General features: G+C 41.2%; 1 protein-coding gene across 4 annotated transcripts in view; it reads left to right on the top strand.

The window, feature by feature from the left end:
• Window positions 1–18,230, top strand: part of st8sia2 (ST8 alpha-N-acetyl-neuraminide alpha-2,8-sialyltransferase 2) — a 44,533-nt gene extending 26,303 nt beyond the window's left edge. For all 4 annotated transcript variants that reach the window (XM_059639273.1, XM_048562528.2, XM_048562529.2 and 1 more), the window contains 3 exons: window positions 3,008–3,265; window positions 7,752–8,045; window positions 16,236–18,230. In XM_059639273.1, the coding sequence (XP_059495256.1) occupies window positions 3,008–3,265; window positions 7,752–8,045; window positions 16,236–16,521 (838 nt within the window). In that variant the 3' untranslated portion in view covers window positions 16,522–18,230. The remainder of the gene's footprint in view (window positions 1–3,007; window positions 3,266–7,751; window positions 8,046–16,235) is intronic.
• The last annotated feature ends 9,108 nt before the right edge of the window (window positions 18,231–27,338 follow it).

The raw sequence follows: 27,338 nt of genomic DNA, 5'->3' as shown, positions 1-27,338 counted from the left end.
ATATGAAGCTAATTTCACGGATGATGTCATGACACCTATAGTTTTTTGCTGCTGTTATAAACCCATCTGGTCCACTCATGTCCTTTAGGGAAGGGAGTCTGCTATCATTGGTTCTTGAAAGTAAGCTCTGATGAAGATTCATCTAGACGCTAAACATTAGCTTGCTCTCTCTCCTCAGATACTGTCTGACCTGCTGTGATTTCCAGAATATTTTGTTTTCAGTATAGATTCCAGCAACAGCAGTAATTTGCTCTTGCCGTCTTTACTTGGTCTGTCTATACGCGTCTCCTCCCACAGCAACAGTGTGAAGCTGAGGGAACACAGCAGATCAAGCAGTATCCGAGGAACACGAAAGTTGATATTTCAGGTCGGGACTCTTTATCAGATCTGATAAAGGGTCCCGCTCTGAAATGTCAACTCTCCACTTCTTCTGATGATGCCTGACCTGCTGTGTTCCTCCAGTTCCACACTGTGGTGACTCTGACTCCAACAGCTGCAGTTCTTGCTATCTCTTCCCACAGCAATGTGGTTAACAATGTGGAGTCAACCCGAATTAGCTTGGCCAAAAAAAGTCCAAGGCGATAAGAGATGTGCAACAAATACTGGCCTAACCAAAGTTGCCCACATCTCGTGAAATAAGGAAGAGAAAATGAACTTGTACATTTTTCAACATCCCTACTCAGTCTGTTACTTGTTTCTGCTGTGCCTACAATTCGACATAATAATATAGCTAAGGTCAAACCAACGATTTATAAATGTTAGTCATCACTTTCTTGCTGTTGTACTCGGTGCATCATCTGTTCTGTAATTTCAATGATTTGTACAACAGAATCTCCATTGTCTGCCTTTAGAGGGACCTCTGGTGGATAAAAGAGACTGGCAAATAAACCAAGAGACCCCAAATCCAGGGTGATACTTTTATTTAGATTATTTGACAAAAAGGTTTGCAGCATGTACAGACAGGGTCATATTCTTACTATCTACAAATCAGTTGTTCATGATAAGCCACCTGACAATTTGAATCATGCAGTCATAGCATGAAGCTAAAAAAATCATGCAAAGACTATACTTCAAAATTATTTAATTGGTTGTAAAGTGCTTTAGGGTTCTCCTGAGATTATGAAAACCACTATATAAATGTAAATTTTTCTTCAAAGCATTCCACATAACAAAGTCCACCAGGAAGTGAATGCCTAGCGAATAATTAGCCTTTCTGTAGGTTCAAGAACTGAAGTCTGTGAACAAAAAACAATACATTGAATTTTAGCAAAACTGAATCTGAACTCCCAAAAATAATTTGTTTGAGATTTTGAGGTTAGGGGAATTGGGATTAGGAATATTGGATAGTAGAAATAGCTAAGACAGCGGCTGGAGCTAGTAAAGGCTAATCACAAATGGGGAGATGGTGGTGCAGCATTAATAACATTGGAGAGTTGTTTAGTAATTCTGGAAACCAAGGCTAATGCTCTGGGAACATGGGGTCAAATCCCACCATTGCCCTTGGTGGTATTTTTATAAAGTTGGTTTTGGTCTCCCTGAAAACAATCACCAGTTGCTGTAAAAACCAATCTTGTTCATCAATGGCAACTTAGGAAAGAAATCTGCCATTTGTATTTGGCTTGTCTTAAATATGACTCTAAGCATTCAGCAATATGGTTGACTCTTAACTACATTGTGAAAAACCGTTCAGTTTGAGGGAATTGTTATGGGCAACTAATACTGGCCCTACTCATGACATCACATCCTATGAAAGAATAAAGAGAAACAAGATATTTCTGCTAGTTTTGGCTGCTGATGATACATTAGCACTAAAAAAATTGCTGGTCTACCATTCATGTTATTTAAATATTGTAATTTTACATTTTTTTGGGAATGGTACTGCAGTGTTTGTTTACGCAGCTGGAATAAGACCCAGGCTGACATGAGCATGTGGTGCTAGCAAGTGGATAGGTAGATGGCTACCGCCATCGTCCTTTCCTAACTGGGTTTGTAGGGCATTATTGGTTGAAAGTGGAAGAAGACAACCATGAGGTATAGCCTGACATGAAGAGGTTCTTGTCTTACACAAGATAGCAAAGAGATACAAATTACAATAGCAAGATAGACCTTGTTACAAAGGTTATGGGGAAACCTTCTTCAAAGTCTAGAGTTATCCTGCCTTTCCATGCCCAAGTTATTACGACAACATCAGATTAGGTGGGGCTTAATGCAGTCTTCAGCATTAACCTTTCCAGAGCCATTAACTTACACGACACAGCTCATGCCTGATGAGGGGTGAAAGAGGCATTCTGTGGATGTTGGTACCATTGTTTGAAGCTGCGTTTGTTTCTGATGGTTATCCACTTCTTGAGTTAATATTCCATCTACTAGGAGCAGTAGAGATGCTGTACAGTCATTGTGTCTAAATGTTAAGGCTCCGTGTAATGTATGTTAAGTCTCCTCCTGATTTATATTGTGATTATGTGTGTCTCATGGTTTTGGGGCTTTTACAGTAAAACACTGTCTAATATGTGACACAGTGTGACCTGCATTGCTTTTGGGGGTGATCTTACATATGTTACAATAATCCCCTTTATACTGCAATACTGCAACATGTATGTAATAATACTATTGCCTCATAAATGTTACAATATGCCCTGTACATCACAAAAGTGGCTCATGCATGTTAATACACTGCTTCATGTATGTATGCTACTACTTGTGTCCTGTGTTTTCCAAAAGGGATTGGTATATATCAGGAGGATAAAGCTGCAGCATTATGGGGAAAGAATAAAGGAGTGAAACTGATCAGATAGCTATTTCAAAGGGCTAGCAGAAACATGAAGAGATGAATGATATTATTCTAGGGTGCACACTTCTATAATTAATGTGTTACTCCTGAGCTGGACCAATTGCTGCAAGATGTAACTTGCATGTAGTGTAATACTAAATGTATTAAATATACCGCAATCTCAACCTTCATTTCACTGTCATTTAACATGTACTTTGTCCTCTTTTCCATTCCTAGAAAAGACATACTGAAATTTCTGGATGCAGAAAAGGACATTTCGGTTCTGAAGGGCAAACTGAAGGCAGGGGATATTATTCATTATATATTTGACAGGGACAGGACCCTGAATATATCCCATAGTCTATACGAGCTGTTACCAAGGACATCGCCAATGAAAAATAAGCATTTCAAACAGTGCGCAATTGTAGGAAATTCTGGCATTCTGCTCAAGAGTGGCTGCGGACAAGAGATTGACGATCACCAATTTGTGATAAGGTAATACTTAGAAAAATGGTGCACACTACAAACATCATCAAACACATACATATTGATATTGAGGTGCTTGGTTGTATTAAAACTGCTAAAAGAAGATACTTGGAATCCTTTGAATGGAATCCCAGCTTAATTCCCTGGTGATTTCATGAGTTCCGAGTCAGAAACATGGCACTTTTTCTTTTTGTGATTTAGAGAAGGAACTCTACCATCCATACCTGGTCTAGCCTACATGTAACTCCAGATCTGCAGTTAACCTTTAACTGCCCTCTGAAATAGCCAAGCAAACCATTCAATTTTAGGGCATTCAGGGACAGGCAACAAATGTGATGCAACCCATGAAGAAGAAAATGATTAGTTCAAAGAGCAAGATGGACCGTATTGCTGAAAGAAACAAGATATGTTCTTGAAGCTTTTCATCTTGCAAACTTGAGGACAGATGCAAAAATACTGGATTTCAAAGGAAATAGCAAGTTAAACTGTGCAAGTAGAGCTTTGAATTTTAAATTTTGTCAGCACTCCACAAGTTAAGCACGACCAAGTGACAAAATAGTTTGTATTCTAAATTGTACTTGGTAACGATGATAATGTAGTTTGTGTTTTACTAACCAACAAAGACTGCAATCAGCGATTGACTTATTCAATTATCAATAACTTTAGATTGATTGAATATCCATTACACTGAGGTGGAATACCCTTTATCAATCTTGTATTAATTCATTTTATATTAAGGTAAAATACAGATACACAAATTACTAGAGCAGTTAGTAAAGGCAGCTTATACTAAACTCTTTAAAACTGGCAAACAAAATTCTGACTTCATTTCTGGTATTTTTGAATTGAGAATCATAGAATCACTACGGTGTGGAAGCAGGCCATTGAGTCCACACTGACCCTCCCAAGAGTGTCTATTCCAGACCCATCCTCCCATTCTATCCCTGTAACTCTGCATGTCCCATCATTAATCCACCTAACCTGCCCATCCTTGGACTGTGGGGGGAAACAGGATCACTGGGAGGAAACCTACGCAGGCACAGGAAGAATGTGCAAACTCCACACAGACAGTCGTCTGAGACTGAAATCCAACCTGGGTACATGGCACTGCAAAGCAACAGTGCTAACCACTGAGTCATTGCGCTGCACTTATGTTAAATTTGTTCTAGCCTTGGTTTGATGCTTTAGGGAATAGTATGGATTTTATGGTCATCATATTATTACTAAGATACAGAGGCACAGAGGACCATAATTAAGAGATGGCCACTAATACATTCAATTGGGAAATCATGAGACACATCTTCACTCAAACAGCAATGGGAATGTGGAATTCACTACAATACCTCAGGTGAATAATATAGACACAGTCAAGCAGAAGCTACATAAGCATGAGAAATAAAGAGGGCATGTTGATGCTATAGGATGAAGAAATGGGAGGAGGTATAACGATGAGTTGAGACAAGGCAATAGAGGAAGTTATTAATATGGAGAATGATAACTAGACCCTGACAGGTTGGAAGAGAGTAGAAACCTGAGAGCTGAAGTTACAAAGGTAACAAAAAGATAAAGTTCAAGGGTCTATATCTGAATGCATGCGGCATTTGGAAGAAAACAGATTAATTGGTAGTGCAAACAGAAATAAATAAGAGCGATCTGATAGCCATTACAGAGACATAGATTTGGATTGGAATATTGCAGGTTTGATGACTTTCAGGAAAATAGGAAACTAGGAAGAGGTAGGGGCATGGCTCTGTTGATTCATGATATTGTGAGCATAATATAGAGGGGTGACCTAATTTTGAGATTAGGATGTGGAAGTAGTTTGGCTGGAGATGAAAAGTCATAAAGGCAAGAAGCCACTTGTAACGCTACTGTGAAGTGTTGAGGAGTTTGGTTACAGGATTATGCGCTCTGTCCAATGGCTCATCTTTGACACTGTGTGAAGTCTTGATGAAGTCTTTCAGGTCTGCTCTGTGACTTTCTGAATGAATATTCTCCACTTTGCTTGGTTGATCAGGGTCTCCCATAAGCCAATGATTATATTTGACATTTTCTGGGTTGTTTTGATGATATGCCATGTTCTCAAGACTGAAGGATTATGAACTGCACAGATTTGATGATATTGCATTAAGTCCCATCATGAAGTTTTAATTGGCTTAACCATTAAGCAGCAAAAGCACTTCTGTGGGAATTTAAATCTTCACCAGAATAGTCTGCATTTTCTTCTAACAATTCAAAAGATATTGCCTGCAACGGTAGTAGATTCGCCAACTTTAGGTACACTTAAGTCGTCATTGGACAAGCATATGGACGTACATGGAATAGTGTAGGTTAGATGGGCTTGAGATCGGTATGACAGGTCGGCACAACATCGAGGGCCGAAGGGCCTGTGCTGTGCTGTAATGTTCTATGTTCTATGTTCTATAAATCGGGGAAAGGTCCTCATAGTTACAGAGCTACCTTTCCAAAGTCAATTTATTGTTCATGAGCTGACCGTAATCAGGATTTCCATAGCTTTCCGTGCTTTATACTTTGTTCCTGCATCTTGGATTCCATTTGCTGCCAATTCAATCCATTAAGACATCCTTATGAAAGCAGTTGGAATGTCTGAACTCTTGGCCTTTTCCATTGTTCTTAATTGTCTTCTTTTCTTCATCTTCTGGTCGTGTTGATTCTTCAAGGATGCAGCTGCTGGCTGAACTAAACCAGTTTATATTGACGTTCCATTAATTCCTCTTTCAGATGCTATCTGACCTGTTGTACATTTCCAATATTCTGTACAATATGAAAGATACTTCAATAAATTCTTTTCTTGCTTTCTCTTTCTTTTCCTTTCTTCCAATTTGGTTGAACGAAGGTGATGTACAGATCACTATGATCTCACAGAGTGGAGAAACATGCTCATGGGACTCTGTTTTCTAAGTACAATAAGTTTTAATTAACATCTGCCCCCAGAAAGCTGTCTCTGCACCAGCTTCTTTTATATCTTGTTTGCATCATTTAAAAGTAAAAAAAAGTATCTATGTGTTCCGTTTCTTCTGGGTCCCTGCAGAGAATCATTGGCTCAGCTTGTTCATTTTGGATCCTTGGTGAGTTCCACCTCCTCACTTACGGTCCTAGAAGGTGCGAAATCTGTGGTAACTGAAAACAGAATGGTTGCCAGCTCCATTCCTGGAGTTTCCATAGTACAAGTCCTTCCAGCAGTGCTGCCCCCATACTCTCACCATTGGTCATCCAACATATCTGACATCCCAGTGCCCCATCTTCCCTTGCCAAGTGAGAAGCAATCAAACACATTGTTACTGGTTTTTATGGTTTTTAATTCTCAATCAAACAGCCTTTATTTATCATCCATGCAAATTTTTGCATTAGTGAGTGGAAAGTTTTAAAGAGAATTAAGACATAATTTGTAATGTTCTGGTAATTTTATTCCTGAGTTACTTTGAGATTAATTCCTGGAGCCAAAATCAGTTTAGTGGATTGACAGCTGTAGGTAACAGGGACTGTCCTCATCTCTTGCCTTGATACCCGTCACCTTTTCTTATTCTCCCAGACCACTAACAGCCTTTAATACTGCAATGAGTTGGCCAATAACTGTTGAGAGCTGTAACCACCTTTGGAATCATGTTTATTACCACAATGTGGTTGATGATGTTCGAAATGCACAGTTTTTCTTCAGCATCTTGAAAGAGAACAGTAAGTTTAAGATTCAGGGTACAGATGCTTCCATCGCAACTGGAAGCGACTGAATCCTTTCTCAGGAGTAGAGAAATAAAGAGCATGAGGCCGAGACAAGAATCGTGACTTCTGACATGTTTCACAGGAAAGTAAAGTAACTTGAAACTATATTGCTGTTTTTTTTCCCAACCACTGAGTTTAAATCTTGGAACTCCCCATCAAACACACTGCAGCTGTCCTTACATCCCAGGGACTGCAGCAGTTCAAGAAGGCTGCTCATCACCAGCTTCTCAAGGATAATTAGCAATTTGCAATAAATGTTGACCTGGCAAGTGACACTCACATCCCATGAACAAATGAACAACAAATTTGAGGGAAAAGGTTTTGTTAAAGATGGGAAGAGGGATACATTTTTAATAATATTCTGTTGTACTGATTGAAAGCATTTGGCCAGGAGAATACTTTAAGCTCTTCCTCAGATTGTAATCAGTAAATGCTTGATGAACTACATAAGTGGCCCTTTGATTTAACACCACATTCAAAGGAACAGTGCCACTGACACAGCAGCATTTCCTTGGGAGCCCAATAAAAGCAGCAGTGAGATTGTATGATCAAATCCTGACCATAGGGCACGAATCTTCAACATTGTCAGCTGAGGCAAACTGATACTATAGACTCAATGCCATTTATGGAGATGGGTCAAAGGCGGTTTCTTATTTCACACTAATATATGTCGTTCCAGTCCAGACAGGGTGAAAAGTCATATGCTGTTGTGAAAACTGCAAATGATTAACTTGCAGATTTATTCTTTTCAAAGATGCAATCTTGCCCCAGTGGAAGAGTATGCACAAGACGTTGGGTTGAAGACCGATTTGGTAACTATGAACCCTTCAGTGGTGCAGCGTGCGTTCGAAGATTTGAAGAACGAAACATGGAAGGAGAAGCTGCTTCATCGGCTAAAAATGTTGGATGGCGGAATTCTCTGGATCCCTGCGTTTATGGCTAAAGGGGGAGAGGAGCGAGTAGAATGGGTCAACAATCTCATCATAAAGCATAAGCTCCATGTGCAAACCGCTTACCCATCGCTGAGGCTCCTACATGCTGTGCGGGGGTGAGTTCCAGCTCTGCTAAGGAGACCATATCTGTCCTGTGACCCAGCCCCAAGCTGTTAGCTTGCTTTGTTTTCCGATTGTAAAGTTCCTGCTGTCCGGAGGGAGTACTGCCTCATCAGACAGACTTGTCTAGCTTCTGTTGTGTGCACAATGTTCTTGGCAACAAGCTACAGCTTGCCGCCAGTTAATTAGGTCACATTCCCAGTGGAAAATAATGAGATTAAAGTGAAGGTGTCAAAATTTGAGATGCTTGAAAAGTTAGAGACAGATTGCCCATTGCCCATTCATGGAGGATCTGGCAGCTAGCAAAGAGTGAAGCTAGAGAGGGTTCAAAAATGATTTATGAGGGTGATGCCAGAGCTGGAGGGTTTGAGCTATAGGGAGAGGCTGAATAGGCTGGGATTATTTTCCCTGCAGAATCAGAGGCTGGGGGGTGAACCTTATAGAGGTTTATAAAATCATGAGGAGCATGGATAGGGTAAATAGACAAGGTCTTTTCCCTGGGGTGGGGGACTCCAAAACTAGAGGGCAGAGGTTTAAAGTGAGAGGGAAAGGATAAAGAAAGGACCTAAGTGGCACTTTTTCAAGCAGAGGGTGGTGCGTGTATGGAATGAGCTGCCAGAGGAAGTGGTGAAGGCTGGTAAGATTACAATGTTTTAAAGTAACAAAATGTAGACGGGGTGACTGCTTGCTAAACAAAACCCTGAGCTTCCTGTTGCCTGCCACTTTAACACACCACCCTGTTCCCTGGCCAACATCTCTGTCTCTGGCTTGCCGCTGTGTTCCAGGGAAGTTCAACGCAAGCTTGAAGAACAATGACTCATTTTCCGCTTGGGGGCCCTGCAGTTCTCTGGACTCAGCAGTGAGGTCAATTATTTTAGGGCCTAAACTCTCCCATGTCCTAATCCCCAGCACCACATACCAAGCCTTGTTATCACATAGTCTACTGTTGCACATTATCTCTCTTTAGCAATTTATAGTCTCCATTAGTAGCTGTCCACCATCCTAGCCAGACTGTTATCCGTTTTTTATTTGTCCAACTGTTTTTCTTTCTCTTTGGGCTCAATGCTCACCTACTGTTTGCTGCTTAGCCCATCCCCTACCCTATCTTCTGCATATAAACCAACACTTTACTATCCACCATTATTTCTGAGGAAGGGTCATCAGACCCAAAACGTTAACTCTGGTTTTTCTTCACACATGCTGCCAGATCTGCTGAGCTTTTCCATCAACTTATGTTTCTTTTCTGTTTGCATTTTACATACTAGTTTCAGACACAGTCCTCTCTCCCTCAAGCTGAATATAAACTTCACTCATATTATGATCACCATTACTTAGAAGAGCCTTCACTATAAGGTCATTAATTAATCCTATATTGTTACTCAATGCCAGGTCTATTATAGCCTATTCTCTCTAACTAATCATATCTTCTTATATTTGATCTTTTTGCCACAATTATGAAATTAAAATCAACTGTACTTGCCCAGTTAGGTGGAACATGGTACTGTTCAGAGAAGAGCAGGAGATTCACTCGGTATCATAGCTAACATTTAATGTTCAGCTACATTTCTGAGCTGATTTTCTGAGCATTCATTTCTTTTTGTGGGATTCTGCTGCATATAAATTGGCCACAGCGTTTGCTTATCAAACAGTAGTGACTATAACCTAAAATAGATTGCCAATGTAGTTAACTCAGCCACATTAGGGGCATTTAAACAGTCCTTGGATAAGCATATGGATAATGATGGGATAGTGTAGGGGGAGGGGCTTAGATTAGTTCACAGGTCAGTGCAACATCGAGGGCCGAAGGGGCTGTTCTGCGCTGTATTGTTCTATGTTCTATGTTCTAAAGGCATCTGAGCAGTTATATGAATAGGAAGGGTTTAAGAGGGATATGGGCCAAAAATTGGACTAGATTTATTCAGGGTATCTGGTCAGCATAGATGAGTTGGACCAAAGAGTTTGTTTCTTTGCTGTATATTTCTGTGACTCTGGGAGAATCAGAGTGAGTAAAATTCTTTGTACCAAAGAGAAGCTCTCAATACTTGAGATAATAGGAACTGCAGATGCTGGAGAATCCGAGATAACAAGGTGTGCAGCTGAATGAACACAGCAGGCCAAGCAGCATCTTAGGAGCAGGAAAGCTGACGTTTCGGACGTAGACCCTTCATCAGAAATGGGAGAGGGTAACAGGGTTCTGAAATAAATGGGGAGAGAGGGGAAGACAGATCGAAGATGGATAGAGGAGAAGATAGGTGGAGAGGAACCAGACAAGTTAAAGAGGCAGGGATGGAGCCAGTAAAGGTGAGTGTAGGTGTGGAGGTAGGGAGGAGATAGGTCAGTTCAGGGAGGACGAACAGGTCAAGGGGGCGGAATGAGGTTAGTAGATAGGAAATGGGGGAGCGGCTTGAGCTGAGAGGAGGGAATAGGTGAGAGAAAGAAAGGTTAGGGAGAGAGGGGACGAGCAGAAGCATGTGAAATCCACATTGGTACCATTGGGCTGCAGGGTTCCCAAGCAGAATATGAGTTGCTGTTCCTGAAACCTGCGGGTGGCACTGCAGGATACCCAGGATGGACATGTTGTCTAAGGAATGGGAGGGGGGGAGTTGAAATGGTTCACGACTGGGAGGTGCAGTTGTTTATTGCGAAACAAACCTAGGTGTTCTGCAAAGCAGCCCCCAAGCCTCCGCTTAGTTTCACAAGCTTCAAAATCTCCCCTCCCCCCACTGCATCCCATACCAAGCCCAGCTCGTCCCCGCCTCCCTCACCTGTTCTTCCACTCACCTATTCCCTCCTCCCACTTCAAGCCGCACCCCATTTCCTACCTACTAACCTCATCCCGCCCCCTTGGCCTGTTTGTCCTCCCTGGACTGACCTATCTCCTCCCTATCTCCCCACCTACACTCACCTTTACTGGCTTCATCCCCGCCTCTTTAACTTGTCTGTCTCCTCTCCACCTATCTTATTCGTCTATCCATCTTCAATCCGCCTCCCCCTCTCTCCCTATTTATTTCAGAACCCCTTACCCCTCCCCCTTTTCTAATGAAGGATCTGGGCCCGAAACATCAGCTTTCCTGCTCCTTAGATGCTGCTTAGCCTGCTGTGTTCATCCAGCTCCACACTTTGTAATCTCAATACTTGGTCTACTGCTCCAGTGACAAAGATTTTTAATCAGTGGATGAAACGTTCCAAGGGGTAAAAATCACTCTCCTCATCTGAGACCTTAATTGTGGCTCAGTCTGCCCTGAGGTGAACATGATCGACTCTGATGAGCTATTTTGAAGATTATGAGGGAGTTCTCTCCAGTGTTCTGGCCTCTATTTATCCCTCAATTAGCATCATACAAACAGTTTAGCAGGTCAGTATCACATGACAGTGAGGGTCTGTGGTGTGTGTGATTAGCTGTAGTGTTTCCTACATTACAGCAGTGACTATACTTTAGAAATGTGAGAGTTCTGATGGTCATGTCAAGTGCATACGTTCGTTAGGTGGAGGAGCATTGGGCTTGGCTAAAACTGTTTAAACAGTGACTAACACAAAATGTTTAGACATACTGGGACAGCGTCAGCTTTGATTTTTGCCCTCAGGACCTGGAGTGTGACTAGAACTCTATAATTCAGCAGGGATTGTGGGCTAGAGTGCCACAATCTATGCCAAACTTTACACAGAACTGTCTATCCATTGCAATGAATGAAAAGTGAATTGAAAAATGAAAAATGAATTGTGCCTGATTATTTCATTGTCATTATGCTCCAACCGTTTCATTCATACAATCGGTCCTGGCGTTCACATCTGACCATGTCAATGTGCCTATAGATTCATCCCCTGCTTTGTTCAGGGGCAGCAGGCCAATAACAGCTGAAATTATCAAGCTAAGCATATAATACATTGCATTTATATAACACATTTAACATAGTAAAATGTTAAAAGGCAAAATTTGACACTGAGCCATGTAAGAAGATATTAGGACAGAAAATCAACTTTTCTTGAAGAGGTGGTCTACAGAGTATTGTTAAAGAGGAGAAAGAGGTAGACCCACTTAGGGAGATACTGGGCCCAGGAATCTGAAATGTATGGCCACCAATGATATAGGAGAGGAGGGGATGGTGAGCAACACGAGAACATGGAGGGATTGGAAAACAAGGATGATATTTTAAGAACTGAGCAGTTTGCCAGTTTGCAAATCAATGGCAGTCAGTTCATGCAGGTATAACAGGTGAGCAGGACTTACTTCAGGTTAGAATGCAGAGAGCAGGAATTCAGGTGAGTTCAAGTTTCCAATGAGTAAATGATGGGAGCCTGGCTGGGAGAGCATTTGTATAATCAAGATTAGATGTCAAGTCAAGTCATCATAGTCTTACCAGGCCATTAGGCTGCTCTCTCATTAAAAAGAGATGATTGTTGGTGATTTAACCTAGGGCCACCATACCTCAGGTAAGGGGAGAGGTTGAAAAGAAGACTCCTGCATGGTAACCTCAGCTGGTGATGGGAATTGATCTCATGCTGTTAGCATCACATTGCTTTGCAAACCAACCATCCAGCCAACTGAACTAATCCAAACCCCCCTCCAGACTAGATGTAGTGAAATCAGACCGAAGTGTTCCAGAATAGGTGAGCTGGTAGAGATGGGCTTTGATCTAAGTGAAGTTTGGATAAAGCCTAGTTTATGGCCATGTGATCGGAAGCAGAGACAGATGAAAAACGAAAGCTGACCCTCCAGCATGCACATTGACAGAGGTACAGTCCTTCCTTTGAGATGTGAAACCAAGGTCCTAACTGTTTGCTCAGGTTGATGTAAAACATCCCCTGTGTTACTGTTTAGAAGTGGAGTGGGGAGGTTGTTCCTAGTGTCCTGACCAATATTTATCTCTTGATCAACATTATAAAAACAGATTATCTGGTCATTATCATATTGTTAACCACATTCATACAAATGTTTGTGAAATAGAAATATTAATCTATGATGGTGACACAAATAAAGGAGAGGTAAAATAAATCTTTTTGGGGAGGCTTTCATCCATTGCATTTAGTTGTCACTGTGCAAACACATGCCATGTTTACAGTGTTTCTAACCCTTTGGTATTTGAGAGAAGCCTTTTGCCAATTGGTCACAACCATTTAGGGCAAAACAACACAATTACAGGAATCTACCCCTCACCTCACCACACCCTACCTCCTTCCTGTGTGAATCTTTGACAATATACATTAGCTAATGGCTGAACATCTCTCCTCAACTTCCAAACAACATGAATGAACTTCTGGGGACTACGCTGGCTACAGCAGTCAAAGGAATATTGCTGTAATGAGTCCCATGCCTTCCTACTCTTGATTTTTTTAAATCGGCATATTACTTGTCATGTACTGAAAACAAATCATTTTCAAACACGGACAGTTTTCCAGCTTCAAATCATATTAACACCTCGGCACATAATGAGACTTGGCAACAATGTGGATTGACTTGGCTTTATAACAAGATGCTCTGAGGCAAATTCACAAAATTAATTCTTTAGCTAATCAGGAAAACATTTGTTGGCTAACATTACATTGTTGACTCTGAAGAGGAGAAAATGTTAGAATGCTAGTAGGAATTAATTTACTTTAAGTTTTAAACTTCTGGTATTTAGGTGTTAAAAATAATATTCCAAAAGAGTGTAGCTGGCTCCTCAATAATAAATGTGGCATTCATTGAAATCTAATTATTTGATTGATGTGCTTGGGATATAATGGCTTTGCAACACCTGTCTTAAATGCATGCTGATTCATTTTAAGCACCATTGAATCTTCATTTTGAAAATAAAAGCAGAATCAAAATGATCAAAAATCCCCTTAAGTTCCTGGAATAATTGTTCTCTTCCACACCCCATTGTCCCCAACATTCTACCTTATCCGTGAGGGATCCCACCTCTGACACATTGAGTTCAAACTGGTACTCTTCCCCATCTCCTCCATTCCAGTTCAAATTGGGCCTCATCCTTTACCATTCTCACTGGTGTTTTTCTTTCCTCCAAAGGTCACATTCCTGCTTCTCGTCCTTGCGTTCAAATTGCTTCATTTCTTCAGCCCTTGCTAATGCTGTATCTTCCTCTCTCTCACTCTCATCGGCACACAATCTTCCTCTCTCTCCTGTTATCCTCGCTGTTCGTTCCACCATAGTTGGCCATGCATTCAACTCCCCAGATACACTGGAATTGGTATATAATCCCTCTGCTCTGCAATGCTATAGCAACTGGCAGAGTAAGAATAGAAGACCTGAAGAAATAAAGACTTATGTTTATATTGCATCTTTTAGTGTCTCAAGGCAAGGTGTTTGACAGGCAGTAAGTTACTTGTATTTTTCATAGTACCATTCATGCCATTGTCATGTTCAGTTTGGATCATTCCAATGCTCTTCTGGATGACCTTAACAATCCCCTCTTCGGCCTCAGTTCACTCAAACCACTGCATCACCTATCTCTCACTCCAATCTCAATGTTTTAGTCTTTTTTTTTTCTGGTCTGTCTTGTTGGTGTTGGAAATGCAGATTCTTTTAAGGGTCAACTAGGAGAGCTCTGGGGTTACTTGTGAGTAGGTGGTGCTGATTTGGTTATGTATTCCAGTGTGGGGTTCTTCCCCAGTGGAGAGTTAGCTTATTGACCAGAAGACAGTCCAGAAGGGAAAGGTGATAACTGGGGTTTGTGCTAAACTATAGGCTAGCAATAAAATACTTGTAAATTTCTGGAAGTCTTTTTGCTGGCCAACTCAACAAGTGAAGTTTGTTAAACATTCTTAATTCCTGATCCTCAATGCTTTAAGTTTAAAATTCTGAACCTTAAAAGGGAACCTTTTTTGTGGGTTAAGAGTTAACTCACAGAAAAGAGAACAAGGAAGTTCGTATCAGATATCTGATGTGCACTCTGCCTTGACTAACTCTACTTCCCATTTTCCATTTTGATCTCCTCCAACCTCTGCTCATCTTCTTTAGTCTCTGCCCTGACTTCTTTATAAGTAACCTATTCTCCTCCTAAGTTAATGGCTAGAATGCTAAGCTGAAAGAAATCCATTGGCAATTGCTCGGTAGCCAGCTTTGTAAGCTGTTCAGGCTCCATTAAGACCCAGTTGCCTAGCAACTCAGACCAGCTACACAATAATACCAAGCAAGCTAGATCGATGTCCAGTTTTAACTATAACATTTCAGATTGACTGTGTGTTGTTGCAAAGCTCAACAGTGTGCACCAGAGGTTTTGACACTGTCAGCGGGAAATCTTTCACTTCAACCTGCCTTTGACCGACGTCTGTTATGAATCTCAATACCTGTAAACATAAGAGCCAGTAAGAGAAATGAATCATGGCAGCTGGAGAATTTGTCCTTGGAGGGATGGCTTTAATTGTTACACTAATATGCCTGTACAGCTTAGTTCATTAAGAGCCTTAGAGCTTGGACAGAGAACACAAGATGAAATGGAGAAGTGGAAAAGCCTGTTGATAGAAACTGGAAAATAATGTGGACAGTTCATAAGGAGATTATAGTGGAAGGAAATTCTTGCATTTATGTAGCCACTGTCCTGAATGCACTAACTGTGTATGGCACTGGCAATAAATTGTCACTTTTCCTTAGGCTCAAAAGCAGTGCCAGAGGATTGGAGAATTCTGGGTGTTGTGCCCTTTATCAAAAATCAGTATAACGATAAGCCCAGTCAGTTTAATCTTGGTGGTAGGAGGTTTCTAGAAAGGATAATTCATGGCAAAATTTGTAGTCACTTACGCTAATGCAGGCTAATTATGGCAAGTCTGCTTGAATTTGCCTCACCACAGATGGTGCCAGACCTGCTGAGCTTTTCCAGTACTCTGCTTTTCTTCTCCAGATCTCCCACGTCCCCAGCAAGCACAGTACACTGGTTTGCTTCTATTTTGGATTTTTCAGAATTAATTTGCATTTAACTAACTTGCTTGAGTTTTTTTTGATGAGGTAGCAGGGAGGATTTCTGAGGGTAGTGCTGTTGATATTGTGTATATGGATTTCCAAATGACGCTTGGTATGTCACACAACAGGCAAGTTGAGCAAACTAATTTTTTTTGCCTGCAGGGAGGTGCATAGAGGAGTTCCCCCGCAATTTAGTCTTCCTGATATGTATATATTAATGATATAATTTCTGTGACTGCCAATGTAAATTGTAATGCATTGGTAAAGTAACTGATTTCCTTCTTCCTAGGTATTGGTTAACCAACAAGGTCCTAATCAAACGTCCCACCACTGGCCTCTTGATGTATACTCTTGCCACTCGGTTCTGTGATGAAATCCATCTCTATGGCTTCTGGCCTTTCCCTAAGGACCACAAGGGAAATGCAGTGAAGTACCACTACTACGACAGCCTGACATATGAGTATAACTCAAAGGCTACTCCACACACAATGCCACTGGAGTTCAAGACACTGCGAAATATGCATCTTCAGGGTGCATTGAAACTCAACATCGGAGAATGCAGGTTGACAACATAGGGCTAGCAAGAAGGCAAAGCAAGGGGGAAGGCTTGCCAGTTGTGGCCAGTGTTATGGCATCATCAGAGAAAATGGAGGATAAAAAGCCACCTTCATACAGAGGGAATCAATCACTTTGTGATTGGCCTCTGGTGGACAAGCGATCAACATTTAATCACACTCTGAGACCGTTAACGTAAGAACAGGAACACAAACATCTTGTTGTCATTGATGCAAGACAGAAGGCCCAACCTGAAGCTATGACCGCAGGATTGGACCCTTGCAAGCAAAGTGCTGGGTTTTCATCTGTTAAGGCGGAACCTCATCAAAGCAGACATGCATATAGAAACATGAAATATAAACACGTGAATTTTGAGAAATATCATTTTATTTTGTCAATAAAGGATGTGTGGGACTTCTAGAAAGATACAGCGAATACAATGGCCAGCAAATACAATTTGAAAAAAATGGCAAAAAACCTCTATAGTTGGACCGTATATTGGAAAGATTCTGACACTTAAATGTGAAGAACTAAATCTCAACAGTTTACAAACTTGAATGAAAGAACTGAAAATTAATATTCATTGAGTAAGATTAATTCAAGAGAATGCTCCAAAAAGCAGAAATTGAATCAAATGATTCATGCAAATTTTCCAGATCATTGTTATGTGAAATTTGCGATTGACTATTACAAAGGGACTACTGCTTTCTGTAAAAGGCATCTGCAGTTGTCTACAATGGATATTGGCCATATGACTGTGCTGCAATTCGCTGCAATATGGAGTCAGCTTTTCCTCTGGTAGAAAGAGTACAGTCCTTTATAGTAGACAAGGACTACAATTCAATATTGCAAAGGGTCTATAATTCACTATAGTACAGAATTTGCAATCCACCACACTTGAGGGGCTGTTATTCATGATTCCATTGTCTCTAGTTCGTTGTACTACAAGGTTTCCAATTCATCATGTTACACATATGCAAATCAGAAATTGCTGGGTCTGCAATGGCTCTACAAGACATATAGAGTTGCTTTTCTCCATAGTTGTTTTTCAATATAAAGCACTCTCCAAAATACATGCATTGCTGATTCTGCCAATTCTCTACAATATTCAGAGAATATAGTTTCCTCTGTAGTTTACTGTTTTCTATAACATGTGTACATGGGATTTGCTATTCCCAAACTCACACATGGAGTTCTCTATTCTCTATGTCACACTTTCAGACTGCCTCATGATGTTTCATTCTGGTTCTCTATGGTTACCTCATATGCAGAACTATAGGTGCTTATCTATATGGGTCTAACAACAAACCCTTGTGGACCAAACATTTTGGTGCAACTACACTTAATGCTATCGGAACAATTAATAGAGGAACTATCACAAGAAAATGACAAAGATTCCGAAAGCTCCCATATAATAGAAGTGGAAGGTAATTCAGTAGTGGATATTTCAGTGGTGAGCTGACAGTATACACTGGACCTAATATTCTCTCTAATTTACACAGGATCTGCTGCTGTCCATAATATACAGTTGGGCTGCTATTCTTTATAATGTACACAACGGTTTGTTATATACATTTGAGCTGATATTCTCTGCACTAAACCTTTGAGCTGCTTTGCCATTCTCTCTCAAACAGAAATGTTTGTTGTTCCCTCAAATGTACAGTAAAGTTGATACTTTCTATAATATGCACTGAACCTGATTATTCTGGCACTAAAATACTAGCACAATAAAGCACAGAAGGAATCCAATCAGCCCATTACACCAATCTTTTGAAAGAGCTTCCAATGAGTCCCAAATTCTCCTAGCTCTGCACACGTTTTCCTTTACAAGTATTTAACCACTTCTCTTTTAAAAGTTACTATTGAATCAGTTTCCACCAACCTTTCAGGCAACGCGTTTCAATTCAAACCAGTTCATTGCATAACTCTGGTGCTTTCACCAATTCCTTTGTACACATGGTTTTCCAATCTCTACCATATGCATCAGACATGCTATAAGTTTTATTCATACTCTGCCATTAGGAGAAGCCATGGTGCTCTAATGAGCAAATATACTACATGGGGCTGCATGGTCAAACACATATGTTGTATTTATTGCATTTTGATGTCACCCATGTTCAGGAACCTACATAGAACCATAGAATCCCTACAGGGTGGAAGCAGGCCGTTTGGCCCATTGAGTCCAAACTGATCTTCTGAATAGAATCCCAACCAGAAACACCTTCTACCCTATCCCCATAACCCCACATATCCCATGGCTAACCCACTCATTCCTGGGACTCTATGCGCAATTTAGCATGACCAAACTACTTAACCAGCACATCTTTGGACTGTGGGAGGAAACCGGAGCACCCAGAAGAAACACATGCAGACACGGGGAGAATGTACAAACTCCACACAGACAGTAGCCCGAAGGTGGAATCGCACCCCGGTCCCTGGCACTGTGAGTCAGCAGTGCTAACCAAAGTGCCCCCCAGAATTTCACATATCAGTAAAATCATCATGGCATCCTACAACACCGCCCCAAATGGCCTTTTGATAAATGTGGTTTTCAGCAATCATCAAAGATTGTCAAAAGAAATGCCGGTTATTACTTAAATTATTTTACTATGGATTACTTCTGATGCACAGTGTCAATTGTGGAAAAGACAAACTGGACAGTCAGTCTGCATTAACAAACTTTCAAAGGCAGCACTGAGCTGGATGGCAGATTATCTTTGTTTGTTGGTAATGGTCAAGGGAGAAATGCTGGCCAGGACACCAAGACCCTTCTCTGCTCTCCTATCAGTTCTTTCGAGAAGATCCACAGCCTGCTCAACCTTTCTTTAGCTTTCTGAATGAAACACGCTGCAGCCCCCACCACAGGTAAGGTAAAGAGATAAATCCCAAATTTGCTGCCTCCATAACAGGGATTGAACCCTGAGATAGTAGGAAGTGCAGATGCTGAAGAATCCGAGATAACAAAGATGTAGAGCTAGATGAACACAGCAGGCCAAGCAGCATCACAGGAGCAGGAAAGTTGACATTTCGGGCCTAGACCCTTCTTCAGAATTTTTTTTCAGATTTTCTGAAGAAAAGGGTCTAGGCCCGAAATGTCAGCTTTCCTGCACCTCTGATGCTGCTTGACCTGATGTATTCATCCCGCTCTACACCTTGTTATCAGGAATTAAATCCTGTACTGTTAGCGCCAACTGATCCACATCAGTCTAACCAACTGCAGCTTCCATCTCCTAAGGAATCTGAGTTGATTTGGCAACGAACACTTTTACATGTGGGGAGGTGGTGGATTTGTCACTGGACTGGTACTCAGAGATCAAGGTAATGCTCTGGGGACATGAGTTCAACTCTGATTATAGCAGATGGCAAAATTTGAATTCAATTAGTAGATCTTGAATGTTAAAAAGGGGTAAAACTAGCTAATTGGAAACATTTGTGGCACAGTGATAGTGACCATACCTCTGAGCCAGAAGGCCTGGATTCACATCCCACCTGCTCCAGAGGTTTGTAGTAATGACTCCAAACAGATGTATCGAGAAAATACCTAAAAGCCCATTAGTTTCACTAATGATGTTCAGGGCAGCAAAATACCTAACATCTGCAGGTGGTCTGCTCTATATGTGACTCCGGACCACCAGCAGTGTGGTTGACTCCGAACTGCCCTCTGAAATAATGCAGCAAGGCACTTAGTTCATGAAAAATTAGAAAAAGGGAACAAATGCTGGCCTTGTCAGTGATGCCACATTTCACATTTAAATAAATAAAGAAATGTATGTTGTCTTCTGGAGCTGAACGGTGATGGTAGAAACCCCAATTTCTTTCCATCACATGGCTGACCAGGAAACCCTCCTCTTCTTGCTGCCTGCTGTTGATGTCCGTTGGGAGGACTGACAACTTGATAACTGTTCGGCCATGTTCTGAATGCACCTTTCTTAGCTATCAAACCCCAGAGTGGAACTTGAATCTGCAGCTTCTGGTTCAGAAGCAGGGATGCAACATATCAAGCCACCTCCTTTCAAATTTCACTGATAACTGTATCTGCTGATGTTCTAGTATTATCCTGGTGCAGCAGAGGCTAGACTGACCTTACCTTCGTTTGGTGTCAATGCACTCTACAGCAAGTGTCTCTGGACAATGATTGTGAGTGGGACTGTATTTTCTCCCCCACCTCTCTAGCCCTCAATGCAAACAACTTATAGAATTGGAACTGCCTGGAAGAGAGACTATGATTGGAATTTGGAAACTTCCTCAATTGAATGCTTCTTCCTCAGTGCTCAGAAGTTCGATTGACTCTCCACCTCCCACTCCTCTTTTCAGACATTCCACAAAAACTCTCTGAATAAGCTGCTGATCTGCCCTAATGTTTTCGTAGGTGGTTCTGTATCAAATTTTGCTTGACACTGCCCCATGAAGCATCTGGGGTACTTGACTTTACTAAAGCTGAAAATAAATACAAATAAAAGTAAACTTTTTGGAGGAGATTTCGGACAAAGAGGGGAGAGTTTGACCTTAATCTGGGAATAGATGTCAAATCTCTAACTATAGCATTAAGGAGTGTTGCTGAATCAATGCAGAGCTCTACAAACCACAGATAGAAAAGGTAATTTATAATTCATTGTCATGAGGCACCGACAAAATCTGCAAATTAAACACCAAACACTGAACTAACAGCACTAGAACAGCAGTAATTATCATAATCAAGGTCCCCACGATAATTTTGGGTATTGCATGCAGACAGGCATGATCTAACTCATAGCAAATACTTGTTCCATGTCATGTCCTGGATTTTTGGCTTCAGAGTGTCAGAGAGAAATTATCCAGAATCGTTTTTCCTTAATGGCCCAGGGGGCTGCTGCAGCTTTTTGCCTTTCCGAGCGAACAGGGATGACATCTCTTTAAAGTATACTTACTACCAGAACTATATTTGGGTCATTGCTTCAGTGAATGCTTAACACAGATGAATAATTCAGGCTACATAACGCATTAACTAGCTTTCAGTTGCTTGTGATATGCAAAGTTGCCTGTATGCGTCATTTAACATAAAGATTCTTTTGATACATTCCAAATGCTTGCACATTCTAAATATTGCATATTCTAAAAATAGTCAAACTTCCTTTATCACATTTTAAGTTTCCAGCCGTCTTGAGATTGATTGAGATGGTGGAATGCACCTAAATGCATAAAGCACTCAGAACAATGACATGGATTTTACAAGTTTAGGTTTTATCTGTGATAACAAGGTGTAGAGCTGGATGAACACTACCGGCCAAGCAGCATCATAGGAGCAGGACAGCTGACATTTCAGGCCTAGACCCTTCTTTAGAAAATTTATCTGTCTTCATTTTATATTCACACACTAAAAAAAATCAGTTATGAAGTAGGGAACCCACCCCTCACCTCTAGCCCACCTCCTCCCCAGGACCATGATTTTTTTGCTAATACTAGAGTATCTTTAGCTCTTTGTCCAAAGTTATGTCCAAATCATAGCACCACAATCTTTAACATGGGTGGGACAAGGAGGCAGCTTCTGAATCTACCCTCAGCTGGATCAAGGATTGAATCCCAAGAAATTGGCACCAATTTGACTGACACTGGCCATTCAGCCTTCCCTAAGATTGTTAAGTGGAGTGGCGACATACAGTTTCCATGGTGTTGTAGTGTTGACCTGTGGATCATGACAAGAAACACTCCAATGCTCTTCACAGCAAATAGCTGACTAGGAATTTCACCCACACTTACCGCCTGTCTGTGTCATATGTTGGCAGAATTTAAAACTTGATACTTTCCAGTTTGAAAACATAATGATTACACTTTCCTTGGTCCTCAAGTTCTACTATAGAACTTGAACACAGGACTTCTCGCTCAGAGGCAGGGCACTACTTTCTGTTTTACAAGACTTCTATCAGGCTATATGATGGAGGCAATTTCCCTTTGTTAATTGAGTGTTACTGGTGGTTTGCTTTTCTCCTTGCTTGAAGGTGCTGAATCTAGGTGAGATACATCTCACAGAATTGCCCGGCTGTTGCCCAAAGAACCATTCTAAAAGCATGAGAGTCAACAGCCAAGACATGATTGCAGGCAGCACTCGACTTTGATGCTAAGTATTTTTTTGGGGAAGGTTGTGGTAGTGCTTATGCGGAGAACGACATTGCATTCAGCCTAACATTGCCCTGACTTATCCCATCCCTAGACACCATGCACAGGTCATCACATCGTTTAGGAGCGTGGATGTTGGCTGAACTTGTCCTCCTTACACGGAAAGTTGCTGAATTGTGCATGGTATTGGCTTTCTTCTACTCTCAGAGTGGCCGGGCTACCCCCTGGTGTGGCATCTTCTGGGCCCAGTGTGGCAGTCTGGAGCAATCTTCCAACCTCATGATCCTCAAGGTGAAGCCTGATGTGGTCTGGAGCCAGGGTAGACTGGAGGCAAGGTGACAGGTTGGAGTGGGTTGGCAGGCCACTGTTCTGGATTTTTATTTCTGTAATGCTGGGCATTTTATTTCTCTATTTTCGCAGATCTTATAACTAAAGAAGCTGCACCTAGGTACCTTTGTATCTAAGATGGTGCTGTAAGTGGTAATGTATACACTTTTCATTGTACTCATTGAGTACATGCGACAGTACAGCTAATTCAGTTCATTTCAAAAATTATCATCAGTAACTTCTTTTGCTTTAATTCCACATTGTATTCCTAAATAAAAACAAACAGCACAGATTGTAAATGAAACATCAAAGCAAACAGTAATGAAAGGACACATTGTGCTTTGTACAATGAACGGTGGTTTTTCTGCTGGCAGCATTTCTGTGTTGTATTTCTTCTTTAGGCTATTGCAGTAGTGTTGTTTCATTATCATGGCAAAGTCAGTCACTCATCTTCGGGCTTGTTTAGAAAGCTTCTTGCTCGGCTTTTCAATTTCCCTGTTTTAATTAGTGACAAGGGGCTGCATTGCCACTGTGGGTTATTGGCTCTTTTGGAGCAACCTTCTCCAGGAGATAAATTTTCTCGTACAGTGTTGCTTTGCTGCAATATTTAAACAGGTGAAGCATTCTAGCAAATCTTGATTATTTATTAATGGTTTATCTTGAACTGTTAGGCTGACAGCATGTCCTTTCTATTTGCTACCTGCACATCAAAAGAAAACATTCTGTATTCATAGACTGCACTACTCTCTGCCATCTACAAACTGGTGTCAATTATTTAAGATCTTCAGGCCATATTTTAATTTTCAACACCAATCACAACAATGAGAAGGGAATCACACCAGCACCAAATGAAATAAATCTTGTTTTTTGACTGAAAAAGTGATCAGACAGAATGCTACATTCCTCTCTGAGATCGAAGACAGAAGAGGTCAACTGAGGCATTCATTGTTATTGCCATTACCATTATTTGTATTCACATCAGCCAATTCAGTGTAGCCTGCGTTAAAATTTAGGATCCTCCTGCACTTGGCTCCCCAGAAGGTAGTAAGCAGAAGAAACCCTGGATCGTCTCGACTCTCCTCTCGCATCCATGGAAATCAAAAGCCAAATGTAGCATCTCAACGGTCAAGATTAAGGAAAACAGTAAAGTTAAGAAAAGGGAGTAAGCCATAATTCCCTTGAGACTGTTTGACTGCTCAATAAGATCAATAAGGTTGAAGTTGTGTCAACAGCTTTTCTGCCCTATTCCATATCCCTTGATCCCCTTGATTCTCAAAGTCTTAATAATTTGAGTATATGCAACAGAATGAGCAGACACAGTTCTCTGGAGTGGAGAAAACCAAAAGTTCACAAATCTAACAAGGTATTCTTTCTCATTGAAGTTGAGGACAACCAATTCCTTACCTTGAGACAATGAGATCAGGGGAAACAGTCTCTCAATATCCACCTTATTTCAATGAAAATATGGCTCATGTTTCTAACCCCAGTATAGGCATATTCTCCTCAATCTCTTCAACAGGACAGCCAGAAAACATTTTGGTAAACCTCAACTGCAACCCTTCTAAGACAAGTATATCCTTTACAGATAAGAAACCAAAAGGTGAACACAGTACTTCAGGAGTCAGTCCCATCAGAACACTGTATAATGCATTGAAATAACAACAAACGTTAATATGCTGTAGTACCCTTAATATCGTAAAACATCTCAAGGCACTTCACAAGGCATAATAAAAGTAAATATAACACATGCCATTAAAGAATATATTTGTGCAGATAGATAATGTCTTGATCAGGGACGTGAGATTTTAAAGGAAGAATGTGGAATAACTACACAGAGGCCTGTATCCTGTCACCATGTCACCCTTTATTTACACATGCACAGACTTTGACACCCATCCAGCTCCGTCAGAACCAGCTCTCGGAGTGAACAAAACTCTGACACTCCTGCTTATATTGGTCAGCCAGGGCTCCCTGACTGGATCAGATTAACAGTCTCAATCAGGGAACTCATTTTATGAGGTCCACCTGGCTGACAACATGAGAATTACTATAGTAAGGGAGAAAACAAAGGTTTTGCAGGGAATTCCAAAACCTATGACCAAGGCAGCTGAATGCACCACCACCCGTGGAGGAATAATTAAAATCAGCGAATAGAACCTTCCGAGCCTCTGAACAACATGGGCCATGGTGAGAAATTTGGGAAAATTGGACGTGTTATCATGGAGCCTCAGAACCATACAACACAGAAGAGGCCCTTCAGCCCACCAAGTCTGCACTGACCTATGTACACTCATCCCACTTTCCACCACTTGGCCCATAATCTTGAATGCTATGCCATTTCAAATTCATCATTCATATACTTCTTAAATGTAGTAAGGTTTCTTGCCTCTACCACCTTTCCAGGCAATGTATTCTAGATTCCCGCCATCCTCTGGGCAAAAAAAATTTTCCTTAAATTCCCTCTAAACATCTAACTTCTACTTTAAAATTATTCTCCCACATTATTGACCTTTCAACTCTGGGGAACAGCTCCTTCCTATTGACTCTGCCCATACCCTTCCAAATCTTATACACCTCAATCAGGTCACCTCTCAGCCATCTTTCATCGAAAGAAAATAACCCAAGTTTGTCCAGCATGCCTTCATAATTAAAATGCTCCAACCCAGTCAACCATACTGGTGGATCTCCTCTGCTGACCGTCCAGTGCAATCTCATCTTTCCTACAGAGTGGCGACGAGAACTGCACATCATACTCCAGCTGTGGCCTAACCATAGTTTTGTACAGAACCGACGTAACCTCCCTGCTCTTATAATTTATGCAACAACTGATAAAGACATGTGCCCCTTTTACCTTCTTAAATACACTATTAACATGTCCTATCACCTTCAGTGATCTGTGGACAAGCATCCTAAGATCCATCTGTTGTTCTGAGCTTCCCAGTGTCCTGCCAATCATTGCGTACTATCGTCTTGTTACTGCTTTCATAGTACATTGCTCACACTTTTCAGGGTGAAATTCCATCTACCTCTTATTTGCTCATCTTACCAGCCTGTTTATTCCTTCATCTAACCCAAAACCTTCTTCCTCACTATTAAACACCTGGTCAACTTATTTATCATCACACCCACCCACCCCAATCGACCTCATCAACACTCTCATGTACATCATTAAAGTACATACAACAAATATTTTCCTGATGCTGACACCAAAAGCTTGTTCCCTGGGTGTTGGATGCAAGACAAGATTCTTGCTCATGAGTGGTGAGAGACCCTCATTACTGTTTAATCTTGCTTCTTTAGTAAGCAGATTCCTATTCTCCAAATTACTGGACAGAAACTAGGCAGTGACCATTCACAACATGAAAGTCATAGTGGTTACCAGACAGCTTGCTGACTGCTCCTCCAGACTTCCATCTTGACATCGGGCACCAGCATCTCCGGTATACTCCAGGAGCAAAGCCATGTGCACCCCACAGCCATTAACATTGGCATCTGACACCTACCAGACTCACTACATCGACAAGGTACATTTCCCATTCTCCTGTGCAGCATCTTTACAAAGCTTTCTGGAAGTCTATGTAGATAACATCCATAGGCTCTCCTTGGTCTAACCTGCTTATTACCCCCTCAAAAGAATTCTAACCGATTTGTCAGACATGACCCCACCCCCCCCGCCGATGAAGCCATGCTGACTTTACCCTATTTTACCATACACTTCCAAGATTTCAGAAATCTTATCCTTCTAAAATTTTAACCAACAACAGAGATGAGGCTAACTGACTTATAATTTTCAGTCTTTTATCTTACTCACTTTTTAAACAGGGGTGTCACGTTAGCCATTTTCCAGTTCTCTGGGACCCTCCTTGACTCTAGTGATTCCTGAAAGATCATCACTAACAGCCCAACTCTCTCTTCTCTATCTCCTTAAGAACTCTGGGGTATAGTCCATCTGGTCCTGGTAATTTATCCACCTTCTCTTTGGTGATGGCCACCATACTCAGCTCTGCCACCTGACTCTCTCAAATATTTGGGATATTATTCATGTCTTTCACCGTGAACACTAACTCACTAATTATTCAGTTACTCAACCATTTCCTTGTTCCCCACTACTATCTCTCCAGCAGTCCAATGTCAACTTTATTCTTTTATATATCTAAAGAAACTCTTACAGTCCCCCTTTATATTACTGGCCAGCTTACCCTCATATTTAATCTTTTTTTTGGTTGCCCTCTGTTAATCTTTGTAAGCTTCCCAATCCTCTGGTTTCCCATTGCCCTTCACCACATTATATGCTTTCTTTTGCTTTTAGGCTATCCCTCCACCACTCCCCACTAATGCTTAGTAGTAGCAGTGAGTACTATCTACAAGATGCACCGCAGAAATTCACCAAAGATCCTCAGACAACACTTTTCAACCC

Source organism: Stegostoma tigrinum, chromosome 33 (assembly GCF_030684315.1).
Source record: "Stegostoma tigrinum isolate sSteTig4 chromosome 33, sSteTig4.hap1, whole genome shotgun sequence".
Lineage (NCBI taxonomy): Eukaryota > Metazoa > Chordata > Chondrichthyes > Orectolobiformes > Stegostomatidae > Stegostoma > Stegostoma tigrinum.
This window is presented reverse-complemented; position numbering and strand designations above follow the sequence as displayed.